General features: G+C 40.8%; 2 protein-coding genes and 1 long non-coding RNA gene across 3 annotated transcripts; 1 reads left to right on the plus strand and 2 right to left on the minus strand.

Annotated features, from left to right (window-relative positions):
* Positions 1–576: 576 nt before the first annotated feature.
* On the minus strand, positions 577–9,312 carry LOC122292863. The gene is made up of 2 exons (XR_006237048.1): positions 8,747–9,312; positions 577–900 (listed from the first exon to the last, which is right to left on the minus strand). It is a non-coding gene; the product is annotated as an uncharacterized LOC122292863 (long non-coding RNA).
* Positions 9,313–10,088: 776 nt separating this feature from the next.
* Positions 10,089–12,092, plus strand: LOC122292482. The gene is made up of 2 exons (XM_043100862.1): positions 10,089–11,517; positions 11,604–12,092. Exons 1-2 carry the CDS (start codon positions 11,299–11,301, stop codon positions 11,889–11,891), a joined length of 507 nt encoding a protein of 168 aa, XP_042956796.1. The 5' UTR covers positions 10,089–11,298; the 3' UTR covers positions 11,892–12,092.
* A 744-nt stretch (positions 12,093–12,836) lies between these two features.
* LOC122291083 (protein FAR1-RELATED SEQUENCE 5-like) lies at positions 12,837–15,244 on the minus strand. The gene is made up of 2 exons (XM_043098728.1): positions 13,088–15,244; positions 12,837–12,998 (listed from the first exon to the last, which is right to left on the minus strand). The coding sequence occupies exons 1-2, from the start codon at positions 15,242–15,244 to the stop codon at positions 12,837–12,839; spliced, it is 2,319 nt and encodes a 772-aa protein (XP_042954662.1).

Genomic DNA, 15,244 nt, shown 5'->3' on the forward strand with positions numbered 1-15,244 from the left:
TATATATCCTTTCATGTTACCGTTTTTTGTTTCTAAAATGTTTTGTCTTCTGCTTGCTTTTAGAGTCAGATTTCGCGTCCTTTTATGGGTTGCATGCTACCTCTTAGCCCAATGGGAATTAGTTGCTTTGTTGTGCAGCTATAGCTCTAACTCACATGGTTATGAGTATAAAGATTATATCATTTTATTTGGATCAGGTGTTTTAGCAAAGTTTTTGTTAGTGAATCCTCTAATTAATTTGGTTTAACATCCAATTACTAGATCACATTCTTAAGTTCTAACATCAAGCCTTTATTGGAACGTGAGAAGAATTCGAGCAAACGAGAGCAAGCAAGATGGATGCAAATGGTGAGGTTCTCATTCGAAATTTTAATGAGTCACACAACAAGTGATCCATGTTGATGAAATCTCGCACTTAGATAAGAGAAACAGTAAGCGGTAGCGGCTCTACGGCTTATGCAGTGGATTGAATCAGATAACCTTTTTAGTCAACCAACCAAACTTGACATATCAAAATCATATATCATAAAATTAGGCTTGCATAAAGAAGCAACGGGTTGCTCACAATTTATAAAATCAGTAAATTCTTTTCTAACATTGTGCATATGGTTGAAAGATCAAAATTCTATTCTCCATACAAAGGAAAACGCTGTAATCGATGCCTATAATCCTAAACTACAATTTCTCACCATGCAAGTTCTCCCTTACCCTTAAAAGTTCAGCTGAAAAACTCGTATATCTTACAACCTAATGTGTGACTGTATGGCTAAGATCACTATTATATATATTCTACATGATGGGTCTCGTACGTGCAGCTTATTGTTATCAAAGCTGGGTCCCATCATCGATGCTGGAATAACTTCGATTATAGAAATGAAAGCTCCCCCCACCACTGTCTCCCTGCACAGCACAGATGCAACAAAATGTCAATCACATGAACAAGAATAAAACCGCACACAGTCGTACACTAATTTGAACACGTATTATTAAATTCTTGAATTTAATTCAGTGATGGCCTGCCTACCATCACTACCAGCTCTGCCTGCATATATTCAATACTGGTTGGTTAATCTATTCATTTTTTTCCTTCTTTGGATAGCTATGCAAAGAGTTAAGGTTCCTTAATATAAAATTAATCTAAAAAAAAATTATATTTATAATTCAGTCTGAAAAATATACTGTTAACATGGAAATATAATATTAATTGCTGAAACTTTCAAATCTTATCATGTCAGTGGTGGGGTTTCAAATCTGAAACTGCCTTTGATGCAGTATTGGTGACTAATGAACTACTTTTGAATTGAGGGTCAGATTTGGTAGCTGCTAGCTAGAGCAAAAAATCAAGTTGAATTCCCAGCAGGATCTGTGATATATCTGCAAATCTTATCCTCTTTAAGCCATGCCCGATGTAAAAATCTTCGATCAGGTGCATTAGCATGGTCCAAGTGTTGCGGATGGAGACAAAAGAAAAAAAAAAAAAAAAATGAAGAGAGAAAACGGTGAGTCATGCACCGTTTATCTCTTTGTCATATTAGGCACTAATTGTACCGAAAAATATTGTAGACTGCTCTCTCCGGACATAGTGCAACAGAGAGAAAACAGAGAGTGCTGCGTGTGTGCAGACAAAGTGTGGGAGAGTTTACAAGAGAGAAAGAGAGTGCGTGAGCAGAGAGAGTTTTTTGTAAAAATAATTTCATAGTGAAATTACAGCAGCTGTAGACGTAGACAATTGCCGAACCACGTTAAATTTCGTCCCTCCTTTATTTAGAATCATCTCTGTGTCAGAAAAGCTTCCAACAACTGGTATCAGAGCTCTGGTTCGAACTGTCCAAAAATTCAAGTTGCTCAAAATCAATTTTGGACAACTCCACGGTGTTCCTCACATCGAGACGAATCCGTTGCAGCAAACGGAATCGAAAACGGAGGTCAGACAAGTCTACATGCGCCCCTAGAAGATCAGCGCTTGCATCTGCTGTAACCCACACGCCCCACGCGCTCCAGAGGTTGAAGACGCGTGATCCACACGCGCCCACGCGCTCTCACGCGCTCCAGAGGTTGAAGACGCATGACGGACATGCTCCTACGCGCCCCCACGCGCCCTACAGAGGTTTGATGCGTGTAATACACGCGCCTCACTCTCCCCCATGCGCACATAGTACTGTAGCGTGTGTAATACACGCGCCAACTCGCCGCCACTCGCACTGTACAGTGCGTGCACCCCACGCGCCAGACAGATCAGAACCGTCCGTTTTTCAGATTCCATTTTTCAGATATGTTTTGGGCTAGATCTAAGCCATTCGGAGTCCGATTTCAACGATCAAATAGTGCTTTCCAACTATTTGGATCATTCCGGACTCATCCGTATGGTTGAAATTTTGAGATTCGTCATCAGTACATTGGATCTGAACCATCCACGTGTTGTAGATCATTTTGGGCTAGATCACGCCAGTTGGAGTTCCATCGCGACGATCAAATAGTGCTGACAAACTATTTGGATCATTCTGGACTCGTTTCTAGCTAATTCGAGTGTTTCGGACGTAACGGTGATCTTTGTTTGTTTAAATTTGAACTCATTTGTAAAGTTATGGCTGGAGAAGAAGCTAAAGGTGTTGGTATCGAGAAATTTGACGATACAGACTTTGCCTACTGGAGAATGCAGATAGAGAATTATCTCTATGGGAAGAAACTACATCTTCCACTCTTAGGAAGAAAGCCAGATGACATGAGCAATGAAAATTAGAGTTTCCTTGATAGACAAGTGTTGGGAGTCATTCGACTAACACTGTCAAGATCAGTTGCACACAATGTGGGAAAGGAAAAGACCACAGCGAATTTGATGAAAGCTCTATCAAACATGTACGAGTTTTCAGCATCTGAATGAGTTCAACACCATCATCAATCAATTAGCTTCAGTGGGGATTGAATTTAATGATGAAGTACGTGCATTGATAGCTCTAGCTCAATTGCCAAAAATCTGGGAGGCCATGAGAACAGCTGTTAGCAATTCTTATGGCAAAACAAAGATGAAATATCAAGATATCCGGGACCATATTCTTAGCAAGGAAGTTCGCAGAAGAGATACAGGAGAAGCATCAACTTCCAGTTCTGCCTTAAACCTCGAGACGAGAGGTAGAGGAACTAGTAGAAGTTCAAATCGGGGCAGGTCAAAGTCCCGAAGAGGCAGAAGTAAATCTAGGTCCGGAAAACAAGTACAGTGCTGGAATTATGGCAAGATTGGCCACTTCAAAAATAATTGCAAGGAAGCTAAGAAGAAGAATGAGCATGACTCTGTTAATGCCACAACAGAAGATCTCCAAGATGCCTTACTTCTTTCAGTCGACAACCAAATTGAATCTTGGGTGTTAGATTCAGGAGCCTTATTCCACACTACAGCACACCGAGAAATCATGCAGAATTATGTCACTGGTGATTTCGGAAAGGTGTACTTAGCAGATGGTGAAGCGTTGGAAATCGAAGGCATGGGAGATGTACCAATGAATCTGCCCAATGAAAGTGCATGGTTGCTACAGAAGGTGCGACATGTTCCCAAGCCCATGAGGAACCTGATTTCTGTAGGACAACTTGATGCTGATGGGCATTCGGTACTATTTACCGGTGGCACGTGGAAGATAACAAAAGGAACTATGGTAGTAGCTCGAGGCATAAAAACAGGTACTCTATACATGATTTCAAGTATTAGAGATACTATTGCAATTGCTGATGCAAATGCCAACCTATGGCATCAAATGCTTGGTCACATGAGTGAGAAAGGAATGAAAGTACTATTATCCAAAGGGAAGTTACCAAAGTTGGAATCAACTGATTTCGATATGTGTGAAGGTTGCATTTTTGGAAAACAGAAAAAAGTTAGTTTCCGAAAAAATGGTAGAACTCCAAAATCTACAAAGTTGGAGTTGGTGCACACAGATTTGTGGGGGCCATCCCCAGTCGCTTCTCTTGGAAGATCGCGGTACTATGTTTCCTTTATTGATGACTCAAGCAGGAAAGTATGGGTTTATTTTTTGAAAAATAAATCTGACACATTTGATACTTTCAAGAAGTGGAGAGCTATGGTTGAAAATGAAGCAGGCTTGAAGTTAAAATGTCTGAGGTCAGACAATGGAGGAGAGTACATCGACGGAGGGTTCAAAGAATTCTGTGCTGCAAATGGGATTAGATTTCAGAAGACTATTCCCGGGACACCGCAGCAGAATGGCGTAGCTGAAAGCATGAACAGAACTCTCAACGAACGTGCCAGAAGCATGAGGCTGAATTCAGGATTGCCTGAATGTTTTTGGGCTGATGCAGTTAACACTGCAGCCTATTTGATTAACCGGGGACCTTCAGTTCCCTTAAAGTTCGATCTACCAGAGGAAGTCTGGAGCGGAAAGAAGGTAAATCTTTCCCATTTGAAAATTTTTGGCTGTTTATCATATGTTCACATAGATTCTACTGATTGTAACAAGTTAGAAGCCAAATCTAGAAAATGTTTTTTTATCAGTTTTGGTGATGAAGAATTTGGCTATCGATTTTGGGATGATAAAAATCACAAAATCATTAGAAGTAGAAATGTGATATTTAATGAGCAGATTCTGTACAAAGCTAAGTCACAAGCTGAACCTGAGGAACAGCCAAAGAAACCTAAGGTTGTTGATTTTGATGTTACTCGAGTCAACACTGATCAGAACGAGGATCAAGAAAATGATGATACACAGATCGAGCAACGTACACCACTCACTGTTATTCGAAGATCTTCAAGGACAATCAGGCCACTACAACGGTTCTCACCATCTCTACACTACATCTTGCTAACAGATAGTGGTGAACCGGAAAGTTATGATGAAACTCTACAAATAGAATATTCGATCAAGTGGGAGAAAGCCATGCAAGATGAGATTGAGTCACTGATGTCAAATCAGACATGGGAGCTAACTAAGCTTCCAAAAGGCAAGAAGGCTTTGCACAATAAATGGGTGTACAGAATTGAGGAAGAGCACAATGGTAGCAAGCGCTACAAAGCCAGAATGGTCGTGAAGGGGTTTCAACAAAAGGAAGGTGTCGACTACACAGACATTTTCTCTCCAGTTGTAAAATTGACAACGATCAGGCTAGTGTTGACAATTGTGGCTGCAGAGAATCTACATCTTGAGCAGTTAGATGTGAAGACTGCATTCCTTCATGGTGATTTGGAGGAAGACATCTATATACACCAGCCACAAGGATTCTCAGTGAAGGGAAAAGAGAATCTAGTTTGCAAACTGAAGAAGAGCTTGTATGGCCTAAAACAAGCTCCACGACAATGGTACCGAAAGTTTGACAACTTCATGTGTAGTAATGGATTTACAAGACTGTAGGCTGACCATTGTTGCTATATGAAGAACTTTGACAACTCTTATATTATCCTACTGTTGTATGTGGATGATATGCTCGTTGCAGGGTCAAGCATCGAGGAGATCAATGAACTGAAGAAGCAGTTGTCAAAGCGGTTTGAAATGAAGGATTTGGGTGCTGCAAAACAAATCCTTGGTATGAGAATTATTAGAGACAGGTCTAATGATACTCTCAAGCTCTCGCAGGAGGAGTATGTGAAGAAGGTGCTCAGAAGGTTTAACATGGACAAGGCGAAACCAGTGAGCACACCCTTAGCTAGTCACTTTCGACTAACTAAGGATCAGTCGCCAAAGACGGAGGAAGAGCAAGAATGCATGAACTAAATACCCTATGCATTTGCTATTGGTAGTCTTATATACGCCATGGTCTGTACAAGGCCAGATATTGCACAAGCAGTGGGAGCTATGAGCAGGTATATGAGTAATCCAGGAAAGCAGCATTGGGAAGCAGTCAAGTGGATTTTAAGATATCTACAAGGCTCTTCAGATACGTCACTATGCTTTACAAAAGCAAGTTTAAAACTACAATGATATGTAGATGCTGATTTAGCAGGTGACGTTGACAGCAGAAAAAGTACTACTGGATTTGTGTATACGCTGGGTGGTACAGCTGTATCGTGGGCTTCTAAGTTACAGAAGATTGTTGCTCTCTCAACTACAGAAGCGGAATACGTTGCTATAACTGAAGCAGGAAAGGAAATGGTTTGGTTGCATTCATTCTTGGAGGAATTGGGAAAAAAGAATGAAAAATGTATTCTGCACAGTGATAGTCAGAGTGCTATTTTTCTTGCAAAGAATCCAGCCTTTCATTTTAGAACAAAACACATACAATTGCGATACCATTTTATCCGATCTCTTCTCGATAGTGGACAGCTGATACTTGAGAAGATTCGAGGAACAGAGAACCCAGCAGACATGTTCACAAAAGTAGTTACTGTTGACAAACTGAAGCTGTGTGTAGTTTCAATTGGCCTCCGTACCTAAAGGCATGACTTGAAGTTGTTGTGATAGTTGTTATGAAGATATGTAGACTTATTTGTCTCCAAGTGGGAGATTGTTGCGGATGGAGACAAAAAAAAAAAAAAAATGAAGAGAGAAAACAGTGAGTCATGCACCGTTTGTCCCTTTGTCATATTAAGCACCGATTGCACCGAAAAATATTGTAGGCTGCTCTCTTCTATAAATAGGAGAGAGCTCAGTTGAGGTGAGTGTGCGGACAGAGTACAGCAGAGAGAAAACAGAGAGTGCTGCGTGTGTGCAGACAAAGTGTGGGAGAGTTTACAAGAGAGAAAGAGAGTGGGTGAGCAGAGAGAGTTTTTTGTAAAAATAATTTCATAGTGAAATTACAGCAGCTGTGGACGTAGGCAATTGCCAAACCATGTTAAATTTCATCCCTCCTTTATTTAGAAGCATCTCTGTGTCGAAAAGCTCCCAACACCAAGATGGTGACGTCTACCCGCCTGCCCTATAGCTCAAGCTTCCCTTGTGACATTGCATGTACACTAGACTTTTCAACAAGAATCCAAGATAGAAATAGCAGGAACTACGTGCAGGTCTAGTCTCTCGACTATTCGACACTACTCAGAAGACGACATCTCCTATGATAGATGGCACTTCAGCTAGACAACTCAGACAGACAAGCATCTTTAATGCACATCTACCAGACAGCTTAGGTTTGCAAACTTCAGTGATTATTTACATTGTTTGACTTTCATAGTATCGACAAAGTGGCCCCTTCTCGCCAAGCGCGAGGCTCAACGAGGCAAGCTGAATCATGCATACCGTTCAAGCTTCGTTAGAGTATTTGGGCGAGCCAAGTCATACATACCACTCGGCCCCTCTCGCCAAGTGCAAGGGTCAACAAGGCGAGCCCGATTATACTTACCGCTCGACCCCCGTCAGAGTATTTGGGCGAGTTCGGTCATACATACCGCTTGACCCTTCTTTCCATACACGAGAGTCAACGAGTTCAGCCTAAACTCGTTCAACCACATATGAAGAAGTCAATAGGTGGGAAAGGTCAAGGGCGACCTGCTCTCCCATGCGCCCGAATAGGCAGGCATTTCACTTTACACGATCAAGCCTATCTCCGGCCTAGCTGAGCTCTGCGCTTGCATGTTACATGATTGAGCCTATCTCCCGCATAGCAGAGCTTCGCGCTCACATGTTACGCTGTCGAGCTTATCTCCCGCATAGCCATCCTCTGTGCTCGAACGTTACGTGGTCGAGCCTATCTCCCACATAGCCGAGCTCCACGCTCATACTCTATTGGGGAAAGGTCAGGAACTAGCCGACCTCCCAGAGGCCCAAATAGGCCAACATGTCGCTTGATTGCCTAACCATCCTTCGCACGCACTTTACAAGGTCAAGTTAATCTCCCACATAGCTAAGCTCTGCACTCGCACGTTATGTGGTTGAGCCTATCTCCTGCATAGTCGAGCTTCGCGTGCATGTTACGCGGTCATGTCTATCTCCTGCTTATCTTGCTAAGACGAGCTGTGCGCTCGCACTTTGAGCAATCAACTCCATATCCCGCCTAATCTCAGCTCAAAAACCTTTACTGCTTAACGCAAGGAATAGATGAATAAGGACCAACTTCCAAAATTTATTTCTTTACGAGTTGGGACAGATCAGCTTGAATACATATTTTACTTCTGAAGATTCTCAAGGCAAGCTTTTGAGCAAAATTACCCCTAAGAATCACGGGTATCTGTTCGAGGGATTTTTGTTACAAAAACCAAAGGGGTTATCAAGGCCTATCCTATCAAAGGGTCTTCACTAGAGGACAAAGGAAGGGAGAAGGTGTGAAGACAGGAAAATGAGGGGAGGTAAGGTGTGATGTCAGGATAGCAAGAGGAAAAGAAGAAAAAAGACATAAAAGAGAGTGATGTGACATAAAGGAGGGCAAGGGAAGAAATAAAATAGGAGGGACAGCTAACTTGGGGGGACTTTTTTGGATGACTTTTTTTCTAAGTTTCAAAGGCAAGGCTTCTTGGGAAGGTTTTTTCAACCTCCAAACACGGGTTTAGCTATGGAGTTGAGATCAGGAAGATAAATTTATGAAATCTATTATATAGTGAGGATGAGAGATCTTGAGAGATTGTAAATCAAGCTTATCATAGTGAATTCTATCACAATCACAACCACACTACAAACATCACACTTAATCCCTATCACTTCATACTACACATAACCACACCACAAACACATCATTCAAAATCCAAGGTTCACAACATGGCACATTCACAATAGTTTCTCAAATACACAAATCACAACCATATTACAATCTACATCACAACTGCAGCTTCCTTCTTTACAAACCTGACAATTCTAAATGTAAGGGATTGAAAATATACCATAAATCGAGATTTCGGTCTAGGCACAAAAGAATTGGGTTGTTGGTGTTGGGGGCCTTAGTTGGGTCTCATGGTGGAAGGCTCACATCAAGGGAGAGGAGACCGTGGTGGCGTTACCAACTTGCAGTGGCTCACAGACAACTACTGAGAGAGGAAGACAAACAGAGTGTTGAGGGAGGTGTTGGGGTTGATGTGGGTTGATCGATGTGGGGAAAGTGAGAAAGGGACACAGAGGAGCCATCTGAGACCACGATGTCATGTCGTGGAGTATGGCGGTGGCAGAGTCCTAGTCTAGAGAGACAGATGGAGAAGAGAAGGGAAGGGAGAGAGATCTGAGAGAGGGAGAGTGAAACCGAGAGGGATGAGAGGAGGTGGTGGTGGCATCACGTCATGGAGGCAGTTGAGAGAGAGAGAGAGAGAGAGAGAGAGAGAGAGAGAGAGAGAGAGGAGATGGCAACATTGAGGGAGTGAGGGCCGAGGGAGGGATTGGGGTGGTTGGCCTGTGATGGCTTCCTCATGGTGGCCAAAGAGGCTGCAACTAGTTTGCAGGGAGTGGCGTTGGAGAGTTTTTGGCTTTGTTTTGGGTGTTGGGGGGGGGGGGGGGGGGGGAGGGGGGATTTATGTCGCCTGGAGGGAGGGGGAGAGAGAAGAGGGGAAATAAATCTAGCCCTACATTCTAACTCTAGTTTAAGGGTGGAGATTCAAAATAACTATTTTTAAGTGTATTATACGGAATACTTATTTGAGGTGCCTCAAAAAGTTAGTATATACTCTTTAATACTTATACGGTAGGCTTATTTGTAGCGACATGAAGTCATTGCAAAAGGTTAGTTTTACTTACGACTTTTTGGTCGTTGAAAGTGATTTTGTGGCGGAAGGATAATTTTTTTTTTTCTTTTCACGGACCTTGTTTATTTTCTACCAACTTATGTCTTGGAAAAAGAATTTGTAGGAAATGGACAAATTCATTGTAGTGAAGCTACTTTTCTTTCTATTTATTTTTTACTTAATGATTAAGAAAATATTTATAATATGTTTGTAATTTTTTTTTAAAATATTTAAAAGAGTTTAAAAAATATTTAAAAAAAATAAAATAAAAGTACAATAGAATACAGGGACAACTTTCTTAATGTTGTCCAAAAGAAATACCTTCTAATATAAGTATTATGGATGATTGCATGGGAAGGAGTCTTGGTCCAATGGTCAAACGAGTTTTCACGTGCTGAGGTTTCTTAAAACAATTGAATTTGATATATGAGGTCGCGCTACTGTGCTGCTCCGATGTTACCGCAGGTTTTGACCGCCTGACGTGGCACGCCACGTGGCATTTAATATAAAAAATAAATAAAAAAAAAAAGAAAAGAAAACGGTTAGAAAGAAGGGAATCGTGAAAGTTGAAAGCAGAACTCAAACCCAGACCCACCCAGACCCAGCAGCAGCCGCTGCAGCCCTACCGTCGCCGTTTCCTCCCAGCCGTCCCTGCGCCGGCCCTGCGCCGTCACCGTGCCATCCCGTCGACGAACACTGGTTCTGCGAGATTACTGCATCGATTTTGCATCAGATCCCGTCGCATCCGGTTCGACCCATCATCGTCCCCGACTGCGGCAGACCATCTTTCCTCCTCCTGGAATAAATACCTTGCCGGTTCCCTCTTCATTTCTATTTCTGGTAACCTCCTTCTAGTACTCCCCATTGATGATAAATGTATTCTCATCACAGGTAGTGTGATAGATGTTCAGTGCAGAAATTTTTTCCCCAAAACACAAGCTGTCGAGTTGCTTCTTAGGGTTTCGGTTTGTTAATTTTTTTTTAGTCTAGAATGAGTTTGATTGACTGTTAGTTTTCCTAGTTGTAGTATTTTGTGTGTGTGAGATTTCTATGTACTTGGTTATGAAAATGTTGTTAGCTTGAATGAATAAGGCGAGAGGGACTTGGTGCAGAATTTTTTTCCCCAAAAAACAAAGCTGTCAACGTGCTTCAATAGGGGGTTCGGCTGGTTAATTTTTTGTTAGTCTAGACAACTTGAAGGAAGATTACGGTTTCTGTGCTTGCTGAAAACAGATTTGATTTGGCATTTTTAGTTCTAATCTTTGGCATGGCATGATCAGTTTACTGAATTAACTCTAATATTTAAATATGTGTGGAGTTGAAATGGCCTCTAAATATTGTGTAGACTTTTGTGGTTTGGAGTTCAAATGGCCTCTAAATATTGTGAATACAAATCTGTTTTGGAGGTCAAATGGCCTCTACATATTGTGAATACAATTCTGTTTCGGAAATGTCATGGACCATGCGTATATTGTTCAATAAGTTTTTTTTGGAGTTCAAATGGCCTTCATTTTATAGTTATTTACTCTAAAACGTTTGGTAAGAAAAATTCTGATATGTTTGTAAGATTTATATGGATAAGTGTCATGTGGTTTTTATGAAACATAGTTTAGGGAAGTCCAATTTGCACACCTTAGGTTCCCATAACTTTAAAAAAATAACAAGAATAGTTAGATACCTGGTTTTACTATAAGAATGAGTGGAGTATATTGTGGAAGGGAACAATGTTAATAATTTTTCTGTGTATGTGCTACGACAACTACTTTTATTGTTCTCTTTGTATATGGACAGCAATGCCTGAGTCACGTGGTGAAAATTGCTCAAGCTCAGGAAAGTCAATAGTTGAGTACCCAATTTGTTACTGTGGAATTAAAGCTTGTCAAAGAATTGCGCATACGGATGAAAATGAGGGGCGGCGATTTTTTGGATGCCAAAACTATATGGTGAGATTTACTCTTCTTGCCCTCACATATCATTATTGTTGATAGTGTTGTTTGTCTAAATTTAAGTGGTAATTGATTTTTTGCAGTCTGGGAAGTCTTGTGGATACTTCTGCTGGTATGACCCTGAAATACCATCATATTGCCAAAAAACTATCAAACGATTACAACACTCAATTGATAAATTAAAACTTGAAGTTGAAAAGATCCAAGCATCAATGGATATCCAAAGCTTGAATCATCGACTACAAATAGAGTCCGAGAAGCGCAAGAGGCAAATGGAGAAGGCTACCTACGTGACACTAATTTCATTGTCGTGGTTTTTCTTTGTTGGGTTGCTTATATCTAGTTGTGGTTGGTTCAAAGGGAAATGTTAATATAGTTGTAGAAGTAAGCAACTACAAAAGTCTATTAGTATGTAGAAGATCTTTGTATTTTGTGGAAGGTGGGCTGTCAGCTTGTTGCTGGAAATTTTGGATCCGAGTGCTGGATCTTTGTATCATTGTGGAAAGTGTTTGTATTTTGTGAAAACGATATGTATTTGTTGATATTAATGAAAATGAAGTTTGTATTATTAAGTGGTTTGTTATTAGTCCTGATTCAAGACTCACCTGTGAATTCAAGTTTGTATTTTTAGTTATTAAACCCTGTTATAAACAGCTACTACAAGTTCAACCAAGCAAAAGGTTGCTTTGGAAATCAAATAAATAACATCATAATCCTGGAGTACTTGTTGGATATGCCCAAAATAAATGTCATGGAATTTCCTGATCGTATAAATACAATATCCTGGAAGTAGTACTCGGTTAGCAAAATGTAAACAACACCATGCCCAAATTTGCAGCAATATAACTCACCCATTTTATTTCTCAGGACCAAGCAATGGAAAAAAATAGTATATGCTGGAAATAACCACAAATACACCATTAGTGATTTGAATTCTACAACTCATAGGTACTCAGCTTGTGAAGAAAAAAGGAGTTTTCATATTGAACTTTTTTCTTTCAGACAAAATGGCAGTTGAGGCCATTGTATTTTCGAGAACTTATACATATTTCCTAAACATATTTCTGGAACAAAAACTACTAGTAAGTACAGCAACAGCCCCTCCTACTTACAAAAAAGCCCCTCCTTTACAAAAAAGCACATACCATTTACAACAAGCACCATCTTCCCACTGTGCAAAATACAAAAAGCACAAAAGACACCCATCCTTTTTACTATAAATACAGCAACAAGCACCATCAGCCCTCTGTCCAAAACAAAAAATAATAATCAAAAGACACCCTACCCTGGACATCACCACTATAAATACAACACCATCATGGCTGCCACCATCTAGGCTGTCGTAAATCATCCTGATCCGAGTCATTCATCTGCACAGGTTGCGCTTGCACTGGAGGTGGACGAGCAGACAAGAGAGTACAAAAAAAATCCGGCCCATGTGTCCAAACTTGGCTTTCTTGATCATGTAGCGAGGATTGCTGGAAAAAATCAGCAAACATTATTTTGGGCTTTCTATACATAAACAAAATAAATGAACACTTATCAAAATAATCAAAGGATTTTGGACCTCAGTTGTGGACAATCTCCTTCTAGTACTCGGTTTCTTGAGAGCCTTCTCAACGGGGTGTGTTCTTCTCTTAGTTGTGGGTCTCCCTTTACTCCGAACAACTAATGGACTAAGAACTTTGCTGGTTGTGCCATCAATGGGAGTAACAAGACCAGCTGTGGAACAAGCACCATATGAATCGTCATCGGGGTACTCCGATTTCAATTGTTCTAGTTGGCTGATCAATTTCACACAGCTTCTCTCGATCTTTGCGGCATTTGAACATAGTTGATAGAAGCAATTCTGGATCCGATTGAACCTTTGTTTCTCAGGATTGCTCGTCGCCTCATAACTACTTCTTACATTGACATATTGTCTCTTTATATCCTTCCTCCACCGATCCAAAATGTATTTTGGTGGAACTTCACTCTTGTCTAACTGTGTCAGGATTCGAAGAGCATGTCGACATAATATTCCCCTAAACTCAAATAATTTGCAACTGCATGTAATATCAAGAGAAGATTCTTCACATACGCTAACAAAATAGTTTACGCGTTTAATGAATCCATCACTCACCTTAATCTCATCCCCGACTACGTACGTAAAGTTTGCCCCATCACCACCAAAATACGAGGTAGTCAAATACAAAAACCCTCGAAATTCTTCTTGGACTTCCTTGAACTTGGCAATTGTATATATTTTTTGAAATTGCTTCTCGATAGGATAGTGAGATATGCAAGGAATCTCAGTGTTAAATGAATTAAAGTCAGCAATTGCTTCATTCTCTGCCTTCCTTCTAAGGGCTGAATCGTACTGATCCACAAATTGTTTCAATGTGGTCCGGGAGTGAACGTAGTCATCAAAAAATGCATTCATGCCCTCACTACGTTGTGTGGTTGACATTCCGGCCCAAAATGTATTTTTTACGTACGCCGGCACCCAATAATGCCTATCAGCATAAAGCAATCCCAACCAAGCATTCTCGCGAAGATCATTTGTTTCAAGCAAAGAGCCCCATCGTTCTTCAAACTCATTCTCACTTAATGAGTCATACACACATTTGTGTAGACTGTCTTTGATCTCGTCATATCGAGAATGTGACCCAAATTTTTCTGGAAGCTTCTTCATGATATGCCACAAACAGAAGCGATGCCTAGTTGTTGGAAACACCCTGGCAATTGCAACTTTCATTGCCTTATCTTGGTCTGTAATGATTGCATTTGGTGGTTGGTCATTCATACACTTCAACCATGACTCAAACAACCACTCAAAAGTATTCGCATCCTCATTGGAAATCAATCCACACCCGAATAGGATTGACTGACCATGATGGTTCACGCCCACAAATGACGCAAATGGCATTTTATAAGCATTGGTCAAGTATGTGGTATCAAAAGTGATTACATCCCCGAATGATTGATACGCAGCTCTACTTCGGGCGTCTGCCCAAAACACATTCTTTAACCTCATGTCAGGGCCGACATCAATCGCATAAAAAAATTCAGCATTAATTTTCTGCATTTCCTGGAAGTAGTTAGTTAGAGCTTCAACGCCTCCAACTCTGAGACGAAGTTGTCGTGCTTTCTCAATATAGTTTTGACATTCCTTTTGCCCAAATGGCACATTCTCATACCCCCCTGCTTCAACAATTACACTCTGGAAAGTTTTTGACGTACGTATTCCAGCTTCATCATTTATTTCCAGCCTCTTAGCCACACGAGCATCTACCTTCTTGAAGCATCTAAAGTGTCTTGCTTTCCCTGGACTGACATAATGTGTGTGATCCAATATTACACTAGACAAGGTATATCCGCCATCTTCATTCAAAACTACATAAATTCTTGCTTTACACCCTACCCTCTCTGTTTGTCTTGGCTTGAGTATATTGGAAGCCTGACTCTTTGCTGTGCCTTGCCGCACACATACCAATGTGAACCATCTAACCCGCCCATCTTCGCTCTGTCTAGAATTCCTTCTACGGACCCCGAACCCTTTCTGTTTAGCATATCTCATATAATAAGACCGGACTTCTTCCTCACTAGAAAAAGTCCTTCCAACTATTGGTTCCTCGACACCATCATCTTCCTTAGGTTCTTCGGTACCATCATAATTATCAGGCCCATCATCAACAAAAACTTCATCATACTCATCATCCGTCAAGTGTACATTGGAAGCCAT

This window comes from Carya illinoinensis, chromosome 13, assembly GCF_018687715.1.
Source record: "Carya illinoinensis cultivar Pawnee chromosome 13, C.illinoinensisPawnee_v1, whole genome shotgun sequence".
NCBI classification, from domain to species: Eukaryota; Viridiplantae; Streptophyta; class Magnoliopsida; order Fagales; family Juglandaceae; genus Carya; species Carya illinoinensis.